At 60.2% G+C, this 12,244-nt stretch overlaps 1 protein-coding gene across 1 annotated transcript; it reads right to left on the bottom strand.

The window, feature by feature from the left end:
- Positions 1–1,613: 1,613 nt before the first annotated feature.
- Positions 1,614–9,946, bottom strand: ZNF687 (zinc finger protein 687). Its single transcript, XM_058821723.1, has 8 exons — positions 7,919–9,946; positions 7,420–7,598; positions 6,605–6,781; positions 5,468–5,630; positions 4,527–4,832; positions 3,584–3,696; positions 2,640–2,781; positions 1,614–2,126 (listed from the first exon to the last, which is right to left on the bottom strand). The coding sequence occupies exons 1-8, from the start codon at positions 9,944–9,946 to the stop codon at positions 1,614–1,616; spliced, it is 3,621 nt and encodes a 1,206-aa protein (XP_058677706.1).
- Positions 9,947–12,244: the final 2,298 nt, after the last annotated feature.

Genomic DNA, 12,244 nt, shown 5'->3' with positions numbered 1-12,244 from the left:
AAATTAAGGGGTCCAACCGCAAAATTCCAGGGCTCCAACGCAGAAATTGCAGGGGGGAACATCCCTGAAATTCCAGCAGTCCAACCCCAGAAGTCCAGGGGAGAACATTCCCGAAATTCCAGGGGGAACATCCCCAAAATTCCAGAGCTCCAACCCCGAAATTCCAGCCCCTCCCTCCCTCCACCCCCCAGTCCAGCTCAAGGCACTGAAATGCTGAAAACCGTGGGTCCAAAGCCGTTTTTCCATAGTTTGTTTGGTTTTTTTTTTTTTTTTTTTTTTTTTGGGGGGAATTTTTTTCATTCTAAATCTCATAGAAACTTTAATTTCTTCTCTATATTTACACCCGGCCTGGGGGATTTTTGGGAATGGCTGATTCCACCTGATTTTTCCCAGTTTTTTCCCACCCTTTTTCCATCCATCCACCCGCAGGGAAAAGGGGAGGGGAAACTCCCCCCATTCCTGCTTGGAAAAAGTCAGAAAAACTGGGAATAAAAATCCAAAATAAAAGGAAAAAAAAAATCAACCCCAAAGCAGCTTCTGCCATCCCGAAAAACACAAAAAAATGGGAAAAAAACCTTGGGAAACCAAACCAAATCCCAGAGGGAGCACAGCAGTTGTTGGGATTTGGGGATTTTAGTGTATGGTACAGCTTTACAGGGAGAGGGGAGGGAATCCTGAGGGAATTCTCTGGGAATTCTCCAGGAATGGCAGTGCCGAGGGGGGAGCAGCTTTTCCAGGGGATTTTGGGGGGATTGGGGTGGGAAAGGTCCCGGATCCCGAGGGAAGGAGATGGAAAAACGCTGGAAAAGGCCCAAACCTCACCCTCAGCCTGGAATTCGGGAGCATTTTCCCATTTTTCCTTTTGGAAAAGGGTCCTGGCTGGGATTTGGGATCCATTCCCAATCCTGGGGTTTTTTGTTCCTTTGCCAAAGGAAAAATCTCCTCTTTCCTTATTTTCTCTCGTTTTTCCAGCTTTTTTCCTCCTCCTGCTCCCTCGGCAATGTCCAGCTGTGTCCAAGTGTCCTTCCCGGGCACCTCCGGAATTCCAGGGCTCTGGAATCGCCCCCTTCCCAACAAAACACACCAGGAACGTTCCCAAACGGGAAGAAAATCCAGGAAAACAAAACCCAAAAATAATAACAGAAAAGGTGGATTTTGCTGGAAAAGCTTCCCCCGCCCCGTCCGGATCCGGGAATTCCTGGGAAGGGCCCGGAGGGGTCCCGGAAACCCCAAATCCCCCCAAAATCCAACATTCCCAGGGGGTTCCCGGCGGGATCGGGGATCGTCCCAGTCCCATTCCCAACTTTCCCTCCTCGGACACCGGGAAGGGCTCGGGGGGGATTTATGTACACGGCGCCGATTCCGGCCTTGGAGCCCATCCCGGAATTCCGGGAATGCCGAGGTTCCCGGGCTCAGAGCTGATCCCACAGAATCTCAGGATTCCCGGGAAGGCTCAGGTCTCCTCAGCCCCCTGCCAGGCTTGGATGAAGCCAATCCCAGGACAATCCCAGGAATTCCGGGATTCCCAGGAGTTCTCACTTTTCCTCGTTGCCCTGCCGGGCCCGGATGAATCCCAGGAGAATCCCAGAACATTCCAGAATTTCCAGGAGCGCTCAGTTCTCCTCGTTGCCCTGCCGGGCCCGGATGAAGGCCATCCCGTGGGTCCTGAAGTGCGTTTTGAGGTTGAGCTGGCTCTCGAAGCCCCGGCCGCACACTTTGCACTCCAGCTTCCCCTCGGCGCTGCTGCCGCCGTTCCCGCCGGGGGCGGCCCCGCTCCCGCTCCCGCTCCCGTTCCCGTTCCCGCTCCCGTTCCCGTTCCCGCTGCCGTTCCCCGCCGCCCCCGCGGGCTCCTCGGGCTCGGCCCCGCGGCGCTTCTTGTGCGAGATGAAGCGGTGCCGGCCGAGCGCGCTGGCCGAGGTGAAGCAGAGGCCGCACTCGCGGCACTGGGGCGCGCCCTGCGGCCGGTGCTGCGCCAGGTGCGCCTGCAGCTCCGCGCGGCTCCCGGCGCCCAGCCCGCACTTGCGGCAGCGCAGCGGCGCCCGCGGGCTCTTGGCGGGCGGGGTGGTGCTGTCGGGCTCCTCGCTGCACGACTCCTCCGAGGAGAGCTTGCGCCGGCGGCCCGGGGCCTGCAAGAGAGGGGGAAAACATCGGGGATGAACGGGCAGGGAATCCCAGCGAGGAGGAACCCCTGGGGAAATCCCTCAGGAGAAACCCCTTGGGAAACTCCTTCTTCCCTTTGGGAAATCCCTTCTTCCCCTTGGGAGAAACCCCTGGAAATCCCTTGGGAACTGGGGCAGCTCCCAGAAGGGATTCTGGGATGAGGAGGCTCCGATCCTGCCACAAACGCTGAAGTTCCCAGGAAATTCCCAGGAATTCCCAAGAAACCCCAGGAATTCCAGATAATTCTGTGGGCAGTCCCAGATCCAAAACCTCCCCACTTGGACAAAGTTTAGGTCTGGCATTTGTGGGTTCCAGGATTCTTTGCTTGCTGATGCCTGCCAGGTCCAACACAGCAGGAACTGCAGGATAAACCTCCCCCCAGTCCTGCCCCAAAGCCCCGAAATTCCCAGGAAATTCCCAGGAATTCCCAAGAAATCCCCAGAATTCCCAGGAACCGCCGGAATTCCCGGGCATCGCACCTGGTTGGGGCCGGGCGGGCCGCGGGCCGTCACCACCTGCTGGCTGCGGGCGGGGTCGGTCACCTGGAGGCCGTGCCGCACCTGGATGTGCTTCTCCAGGATCAGGCGGCTGCTGAACGTTCGCTTCCCCTCCGTGCAGTACCTGGGGACGGACGGAGCGGCCCCGTGTGCCGGGAGTTCCCCAAGTCCAGCCCCCAACGGGATCCACACGGAACCTGGAGCCCTGCCCCAAACCCTCCTCGCTCCCGGAATCTCCATTCCCATCTTGGGCAGAGCTGGGGGGAATTAAACCCTGAATCCTTGGGAATTAAACCCTGAATCCTTGGGAATTAAACAATGATTCCCTGGGAACTAAACCCTGATTTTCCTGGGAATTAAACCCTTATTCCTTGGGAATTAAACCCTGATTCCTCTGGGAATTAAACAATGATTCCCTGGGAACTAAACCCTGATTTTCCTGGGAATTAAACCCTTATTCCTTGGGAATTAAACCCTGATTTCCTGGGAACTAAACCCTGATTTTCCTGGGAATTAAACTCGATTTCCCTGAGAATTATTCCCTGATTCCTGGGGAATTAAACCCTGATTCCTTGGGAGTTAAGCACTCATTTTCCTGGGAATTAATCGCTGAGTCCTTGGGAATTAAACCCTCATTCCTTGAGAATTAATCCCTGATTTTCCTGGGAACTAAACCCTGATTTCCCTGGGAATTAAACCCCAATTCCTTGAGAGTTCCCCTTTTCCCTGGCCAAGCCCAAGCCCAAGCCCCCTCAATCCTCCCTCCCAGTTCCCTTTCCCAATTGGCCGTCCCAGCCCCAGCACTCCCGCTCTCACAGAATCCCAGGAATCCCAGGAACACCAGGAACTCCAGGGACCCCAGGGACCCCAGGAATGACCCAGGAGCCCCAGAACCCTGGGAACCATCCCAGCAACCCCGGCAGTACCGGCAGGGGTAGACGCGTTTGATGCCCTCGTGGTTGACGCGGACGTGGCGCCGCAGGCTCGGGGCCGAGCAGAAGGAGCGCTCGCACAGGTGGCACGGGAACTTCTTCACCGACTGCGGGGGGAAAATCGTCACGATCGTGGGGAAACCAGGACAAAACTGCGAAAAACCAGCTCAGGATCCCGCGGAAAACTGGGAAAAATCCCGCTCAGGATCCCGGGGAAAACCCAGGACAAACCAGGAAAACCCCACTCAGGATCCCAGGGAAACCCAGGAAAAACCCAGGAGGGATCTAAGAAAAACCAGGGAAAAATCCAGGAGGGATCCAAAAGCTGGGATTCCCACTCCAGCTGGACGTGGGAATTCAATTTTCCCTCCTGGGATTGTTCATCCAGTCAGGAATTATCCCAAACATCTCATTCCCATTCCCAAATCCTTCCATTCCCAGGATCCAGGAGGCTCCAGGAGCATCCAGGTGGATCCAGGGGGAAGCGGGAGGATCCAGGACCCAGGATTCCCCCTCAAGCCAGAGAAATTCAATTTTCCCTCAAATCCAGCCTGGGATCCTTCATCCAATCAGGAATTACCCCAAAAACAATCCTCATTCCCAAACCCTCCCATTCCCAGGATCCAGGGGGATCCCAGAGGATCCAGGAGCATCCAGGAGCCGGGACTCCCCCTCCAGCTGGAAGAACTCCATTCTCCCTCAAATCCCATCTGGGATTGTTCATCCAGCCAGGAATTATTCCAAAAGTCTGACTGCCATTCCCAAATCCTTCCATTCCCAGGATCCAGGGGGATCCAGGAGCATCCAGGAGGATCCATGAGGGATCCAGGAGGATCCAGTAGCCGGGATTCCCGCTCCAGCCGCCGTAACTCCATTTCCCTCCAATCCCGCCCAGAACGCCCCAAACCCGCCCGGAATTGCCAGGAACGGCGCCCACCTTGCCGTGCTCCCTCTTCATGTGCGCCACGTACTCGTCGCGCTCGGGGAACCACGAGTGGCAGAGGCCGCAGCTCCAGCCGCTGCCCTTGGCCTTGGCGCCGGCCCTGCCCCGCGGGAAGCGCCCACGCCGCGCCCGCCGCAGCTCGGGCGAGCTGGGCGCCTCCTCCTCCTCCTCCTCCTCCTCCGAGGAGCTCGAGGAGGAGCCCGAGCGCCGCGGCGGCTCCGGCAGCTCCGCCTTGGGCGCCGGCAGCGGCCCCGAGCGCCGCGAGGGCTCGTCCGGGCCCGGCTGCGCCTGGTGCGTGTTCTGCAAGGGGAGAGAGACTGGGGATTCAGGGAGCTCTGGGCGTTCCTGGGTCCGGAGCACGGCTGGGTCACCCTCCCCACTCCCACTTCCCCAATCTGGGGGAAATTCCCATCATTTCTGGCCGGGATTTCCCCATTTCTGGCCGGAACCTCACCATTCCCACCCGGAGTTTGGGGCCTGACCTTGATGCGCCCAGAGCACGGCTGGGTCCCCCTACCCAGTCTCATTTTCCCCAATTTGGGGGAAATTCACATCATCTCTGGCCAGGATTTCCCCATTTCCATCTGGAATTTTGCCATTCCCAGCTGGAATTCTGTCTGGGATGGAGCCTGACCCTGAGATGCTCCAGGATCCAGACCATGGCTGGGTCCCACTCCCCCCTCCCATTTCCCCCAATCTGGGGGAAATTTCCATCGTTTCTGGCCGAAATTTCGCCATTTTTGGCCGAGATTTTGCCATTTTTGGCCGGAACTGAGGCCTGACCTTGAGGTGCTCGAGCATGGTGTGTTTCTGGGCCCCCAAGCATTCCCCACTCTGACTTCTCCCAAACTGGGGAAAAATCCCATCGTTTCTGGCCGGGATTTCCCCATTTCAGCCCGGAATTTGCCCATTTTTGTGTGGGATTGGGGCCTGACCTTGAGGTGCTCGAGCATGGTGCGTTTCTGCGCGAAGAGCAGCGGGCACTGCGGGCAGCGGAAGACGCTGACGCGCTGGGGCAGCAGGTGCTGATCAAAGTGCGACGACAGCAGCGGCTTGTGCGTGAACACCGTGTCACACATGGCACACTTGTAAATCATCCTGGGGGAAAACGGGGGAAAACGGGGAAAAAACAGGGCGGGGGACACGCCGGGGGGAGCGGAGAGGGAGGGGAAAAGGAGGGGAAATGAGAAGGAAAAAGGGAAAAGGAGGGAATGAGAGAGAAAATAGGGAAGGGAAAAAGAGGGGAAAGAGAGAAATGAGGGGAGGGAAAAGGAAAAGGAAGGAATGTGAGAGAAAAAATGGAAGGATAAAGGAGGAAAAGGGAAGGAAAAAGGAGGGGAAGCAGAGAAATAAGGGAAGCAAAAAGGAAGGGAAATGAGAAAGAAAAAGGGAATGAAAAATGAGGGAACGAGAGAGAAAAAATGGAAGGATAAAGGAGGGGAAAGAAAGAAATGAGGGAAGGAAAAAGGAGGGGAAATGAGAAGGAAAAAGGGAAAGGAAAAGGAAGGAATGGGAGAGAAAAAATGGAAGGATAAAGGAGGAAATGGGAAGGAAAAAGGAAATGGGAAAGGAGGAAGAAAACAGAGAAAGAGGAGGGAAAAAACAGAAAAGGGAGAGGGAAAAGGAGGGAAGAAGAGGGAAAAAATAGAGAAAAAGGGATGGAAAAAGGAAGGTGAGAGTTGAGCTCATCCCACCCACAGAGGAGTTTCTGCCCATCATGGAACATTCCCAGTTCTCCCAACCCTGAAATCCTGGAATGGCTCAGGCAGGAAAAGCCCTCTGGGATCATTCCCAAGGGCCACGTTCCCAAATCTCCCAGCCAGCTCCGTTCCCACAGCAAAACATTCCCAATCCTCCCAGCCCAAGCTCTTACTCCCAAACTTCCCATCCCAGCCTCCCATCCCAACCTCCCATTCCCAGATCTCCCACCCCAACCTCTCATTCCCAAACCTCCCACCCCAACCTTTCCAGGACGAACCCGAGCCGCTCCCTGGGACCCTGGGCGGATCTGTGGAATTCCAGGGAATTCCAGGGAAATTTTGGGGGATTTTGGGCGTTCCGCGAGCACTCACTTGGACTGCTGGTTGCTGAAGCCGGGGTGCTGCGTGTACACGTGGGCGTGGGCGCTGGGCGCGGACTTGAAGGCCATGGGGCAGATGGGGCACTTGTGGAAAACCTCGCAGTGCGAGCTCTGGATGTGGGACTTGATGGAATTGACGCCCCCGAACACCACGGAGCAGCTGGGACACCTGGAGAATCCCCAGGGGAAAATGAGATCCAAAGAGGTTCTGGGAATCCCCAACGGAGACTGGGAAACAGAGCGGTTCTGGGAGAATTCCCAACTGGAACCGGGATCCAGAGCGGTTCTGGGAATTGCAACTGGAACCAGGATCCCAAACCGGTTCTGGGAGAATTCCCAGTGGAAACTGGGTTCTAGAAATTCCCAATGGACACCAGGATCCAGAGCGGTTCTGGGAATTTCCAGTGGAAACTGGGATCCAAACCAGTTCTGAGAAAATTCCCAGTGGAAACTGGGATCCAAAGAGGCTCTGGGAATCCTAACTGGAACCACGATCCCAAACGAGTTCTGGGAAAATTCCCAGTGAAAACCGGGATCCAGAACAGTTCTGGGAAAATTCTATCAAGGATCAGGATCCAAACTAGTTCAGGGAAAATTCCAAGTGGAACCAGGACCGCAAACAAGGATTCCTGTGATTTCCAGGATTCCCTGGCTCCGTACCTGTACCCCACCCTGCGTGAGGAGTCCTTGAGCTGGGACTCCAAGCTGTCCAGCAGGAGATTCCCCCCGCATTCCATGGGCAAACCCCATTTCTGGACCTCCCCAGTGACCCCCCCATGGAATTCCCGGCGTTCCCTGGCTCCGTACCTGTACCCCACCCTGCGGGAGAAGTGCAGGCAGGACTCTTTGAGGTGCGACTCGAAGTTGGCCAGCAGGAAGTTGCCCCCGCACTCGGGGCACACGTGGGGCGGGCGGCTGCGGTGCATGCGCTGGTGCGCGCTGAAGCTGCAGCGGTTGGCCAGGATCATGGGGCACGCCGAGCACACCTGGAAAAACGGGATAACCTATGGAACCTGGGAATTCCGCCCGGGATCATGGGGCACGCCGAGCACACCTGGAAAACACCAGGATCATCCTGGGAATTCCACCTGGGATCAGCCTCGGAACCCCCGGAATTCCAGCCCTCAGGGCCAGGATCATGGGGCACGCCAAGCACGCCTGAAACACCGGGATCATCCATGGAACCCCGGGAATTCCACCTGGGATCACCCTTGGAACCCCAGTGCCTCCCAGCACTCTGAACCCCCTCCCAGTGCTCTGAGCCCCCTCCCAGCGCCCTCCCGCCTCCTCCCAGCCCTGCTCTCACCGTGCTGCTGCTGCTGCTGCTGCCGCCCGTCCCGGCCTGCTGGAAGTGCGCGGCCAGCCCGGCCTTGTCCTTGCACTGCTCCTTGCACTCGAGGCAGCGGAAGCAGCTGTAGCTGCCGGGCTCGGAGCCCAGGGGCAGCACGGGCAGCAGCTCCGGCCCCGCGCCGCCCTCCTGCGCCGCCCTGGCGGCGGGCAGCGCCAGCGGCGCCAGCGCCGTCACGTCGGGCTGCCCGATCATCTGCTCCAGGGCGATGGGGCGCATCACCAGGTGCGAGCACTGCATCACCAGCCCCTTGTCCTTGTGCTCGCGCGCGTGCAGCAGCAGGCTGCACTTGTTGAAGAACACCAGGCGCTTGGTGCAGTGGTTGCAGGTGACCTCGATGCGCATGCTGCGCCGGTCGTAGTGCCGCGCCAGGCTCTTCTCCAGCGCGAAGGCGTCGCCGCACTCCAGGCAGCGGAAGCCCGAGGGCGGCAGCGCCAGGCTGGCCTCGGCCGGCGGGCTCAGGTTGGGCTTGTAGGTGGGCAGCAGGTTCTTGCTGTTGAGGATCTTGTTGAAGGCCTCCACCAGGCTGGACTGGCTGCGCGAGATGACGGTGCCGGCCACGTTGGCCTTGGCGCCGCCGCCGGCCTTGGCGCCGCCGTTGGCGCGGGCGTCGCCCTTGGGCAGGGGCTGCGGCACCAGGCTCAGGATGTTCTTGGCCACGGATTTGCCGGCCTTGGCGGGCAGCACCACGGATTTCTGCTGCACCACGCTGGCGGCGATGAGCATGGCGCTGCTGGCGCTCTGGATGGTGGCCACGGGCAGCACGGTGCCCTTCAGCTTGGTGCCGTTGCCCAGCTGCACGCTGACGATTTTGGGCCCCTCCGTGCTCTTCAGGGGGCTGGAGAGCTCCGACTTCTCCTTGGCCGCCTCCGTGGGGACGCCAGCGGGACCCTCCAGGGGCTCCTGGGAGCTCTGCTCGCTGGGCACTTTGCTGGAGGGCGGCTCCGAGTCCGAGGACACCCTGGTGACCGTCCTGGTGATGCTGCCGCAGGAGGTTTTGATGGTTTTGATGCGCACCTTGAGCGGCCGCGAGGAGCTGGAGGACGGCGAGTTGGTGCTTTCCTCCTCCTCCTCCTCCTCCTCAGCGCTGGACGCGCTCGGGGGGCTCCCCACGGCCTTCCCCAGCACCTCCCGCTCCTCCTTCAAGGAGAGCTGCTTGGGGGAGGGCGGCACGGGCACTCCTGGGGATGAGAAGGGCTCCCGGGGGCTCCCGGGCGAGTGCTTGAGCTCAGCCCCGGCGCCGGTGCCGCCGTCCAGCGCCGCCGGCTCCGCTCCCGGCCACGGCGCCGCGGGCGAGCCCCCGGCCGGGTACCGCACAGTGACGGACTTGAGGTGATCCAGCGCCAGCCCCTTGGGGCTGCAGCCCCGGCCCGGCGCCTCCTCCGGGTCCGACTCCTCCTTCTTGATGCAGGGGACAGGGTGGGCTCCGTCCCCAGCCCGGAACGGCGCCGGGAAGGGCGGCTCCAGCCCCTCGGGGCCGTCCCCCAGCGGCTCCTTGCAGCCGGCAGCGGGGGCCGCGGCCGGCGCCTTGTCCTTGGCCTTGCCGTCGCGGGCGCGGTCGATGAGGTCGGCGCCGTCCTGGCCGGGCTCGGGGCTGAAGGGCGAGAAGAGCTCCAGGCCCTTGGCGCCCTTCTCCTTGGCCCAGCAGTCGCCGTTCGGGGCGGGCTCGGCGGGCCGGGCGCCCTCGGTGCCGAAGCCGTTCTGCAGCAGCCGCGGCGCCAGCCCGTGCCCGTGCCCGTGCCCGTCCTTGGGCTCGGCCTGCTCGGGGCACACGGTGTTCTTGACGATGACGCTGACGGCCGAGATGTCGGCGTGCGGCAGCGCGGGCTCGGCCGTGGCGGCGCCGGGGCCCGGCTCCCCCGGCAGCGCCTTCCCGGGCGCCTCAGGCTCCTCCTGGTGCGACTGGATCGCCTCGTTGGCGTCGATGTCCGGGATGTCGAAGGCGGCCAGCAGGTCGTCGAAATCCGGCGTCTTCATGTCCCCCATGGCTGGGAATTACAGGGAAAGGGGTTCAGGGCGGGGGCAGTTTGGCAATTCCCGGGTTTCCATCCCCACAAACCCCAGGGAATCCTGGTGTCCTGCAGCCTTTTCCATTCCCATTCCCCTTCCACCCCAAACACCTTCTCTCTGTTCCAAAAAATCCCCCTTTTGTCCCAATAAGTCCCCCTTTCATCCCAAAAATGCCTTTCCCGTCCCAAAAACTCTCCCTTTCATTCAAAAAATCCCCTTTTCTCCCCAAAATCCCCCCTTTCATCCCAAAAATCCCCTTCCCATCCCAAAACTTCCCCCTTTATCCCAAAATTCCCCCTTTCCAGATTCCCTCTGGATCTGAGGTGGGAAATCAGGGATCCAACCCCAACTCCAGCCCCAAATTCCCTCTGGATCCAGGAAAGCCCCAGCAGGTGGGATTCCATTCATTTCCCTCTGGAATGTGCCCCGGGAGAAGCTTTTTCCTGCCCAAATCCCCCTTTTCCTGCCCTTTCATCCCTGGAAAACCCTCCCCAGGCAGGGAACGGCTCCTTTGGAAAAGCTGGGAATTGTTTTCCAGGGGGCAACTGCTCCCTTTGTCCTTCCCCATTCACACCCAAATCCCTGGGAATGTCTGGGGTGGATCCCGGATTTCCCCATCCCAATCCCGATCCCAATCCCAGATTCCTTTTAGGAATGGCCTGGGCAATCTCGAGGGAGCTGTCTGGGATCAGCAGCGGGATTTGGGAAATCCTTCCCGGCTGGGGAAAGGAGGCAGGGACAGCCACAAACAGGGAGGGATCGGCCCGAAATTCCACCTGCGGCAAATCCCGGATCCCACACTGATCCCAAACCCCCGATCCCAAATTCCCCACCCCGCTCCCGCCCCCATCCCGGCGCAGCGGCCCCGTCCCGAGGGATCCGTGCGGGATTAAATTCCCGGGATTTGGAGGGGATTAATTCCCGGCCATCTGCCGGCCCCGCAGCGCGGCCCCGAGCCCGGCATCCCGAAAATCCCGAAGGGGCCGGGACGGCTCGGGATGCCCCGTTTTATCGGGATTCCCGATTTTCCCGGGATTCCCACAAGGTCTGCAGGGGTCTGGGCGGGGATTCCGTGGGATTTTGGGCTTTTCCCAAATATCCGAGATCCCAAGGCCCCCATCCCCATCCCGAGCTCCCCATCCCAAATTCCCCATCCTCATCCCAAACTCCCCATCCCAATCTCCCCATTCCTATCCCAAATTCTCCATCCCAAACTCCCCATCCCAAACTCCCCATTCCTATCCCAAATTCTCCATCCCAAACTCCCCATCCCAAACTCACGATTCCTATCCCAAATTCCCCATCTCAAACTCCCCATTCCCACCCCAAACTCCCCATCTCAAACTCCCCACCCCAAACTCCTCACACCGACCCCAAACTCCCCGAAATTCCAGGCAGGAGGGGATGCCCGTGACCCGTCCCAATCCCAGGATTTGGGATGGGGAAGGACTGACCGCGACCCCCCAGAATTCCAGGATGGGGGGGATGATCCTGATCCCCACAAATCCCGGGATTTTTTGTGTGGGAAGACGCGACCATGGCCCCTCCAGATCGCGGTTTTTGGGATGTGAAGGGCTGACCGTGACCCCTCAAATCCCGGGATTTTTCCGTCGCAGGGAGTGACCGTGACCCTCCAGGATCCCAGCAATGGGGAGGTGACCGTGACCCCCCGGACCCCGGGAATTTCCGAGGGAAGAGGCGACGCTGCCCCCTCCGAACCCCGGGATTCGGGGCCGGGCCCCTCAGGCCGCGCTTCCCGCCCAGGCCGCGCCCCCCCTCAGGCCCTGACCCCCTCAGGCCGCTCCCGCCCCTCCGGCCGCGCTACCTGGAGCTGCGCGCGGGGGCGCTCCCCGCGGCCGCTGCCGGTCCCGATCCCGGTTCCTGATCCCGGCTCCCGTTCCCAATTCCCGATCCCGATCCCGGTTCCGATCCCGGTCCCGCTCGGGCCCCTCAGCGGCGCCGCTTCCCCTCCGCCACTTCCTGCTTGGCCCCCCCGCCCCGCCGGCCGCTCGCACCGCGCGTTCCCGCCCTCACCGCGCTTTCTCATTCGCTGCACGGCCCGTCACTCGTCAAAATCCACATTCTGATTGGTTGATTCCGCTGTCACTCAATGGTGAAGGCGGCCGTCCGCACTCCCCATTGGCTAAGAGGGACCCGCCCCACGCCGGGCGTGTTGATTGGGAAGCGCGGGTGTCATTCAACTCGCAAAACCTCGCCCACCGCGATATCCTCGCTTCCTATTGGTTGTCAGCGCTGGCGCACCTCGCTGCCGAT

The sequence above is a fragment of the Ammospiza caudacuta genome, chromosome 30 (genome assembly GCF_027887145.1).
Source record: "Ammospiza caudacuta isolate bAmmCau1 chromosome 30, bAmmCau1.pri, whole genome shotgun sequence".
In the NCBI taxonomy this organism is placed as follows: domain Eukaryota; kingdom Metazoa; phylum Chordata; class Aves; order Passeriformes; family Passerellidae; genus Ammospiza; species Ammospiza caudacuta.
The sequence above is the reverse complement of the archived record's forward strand: the minus strand, read 5'-3'. Positions and strand labels throughout refer to the sequence as shown.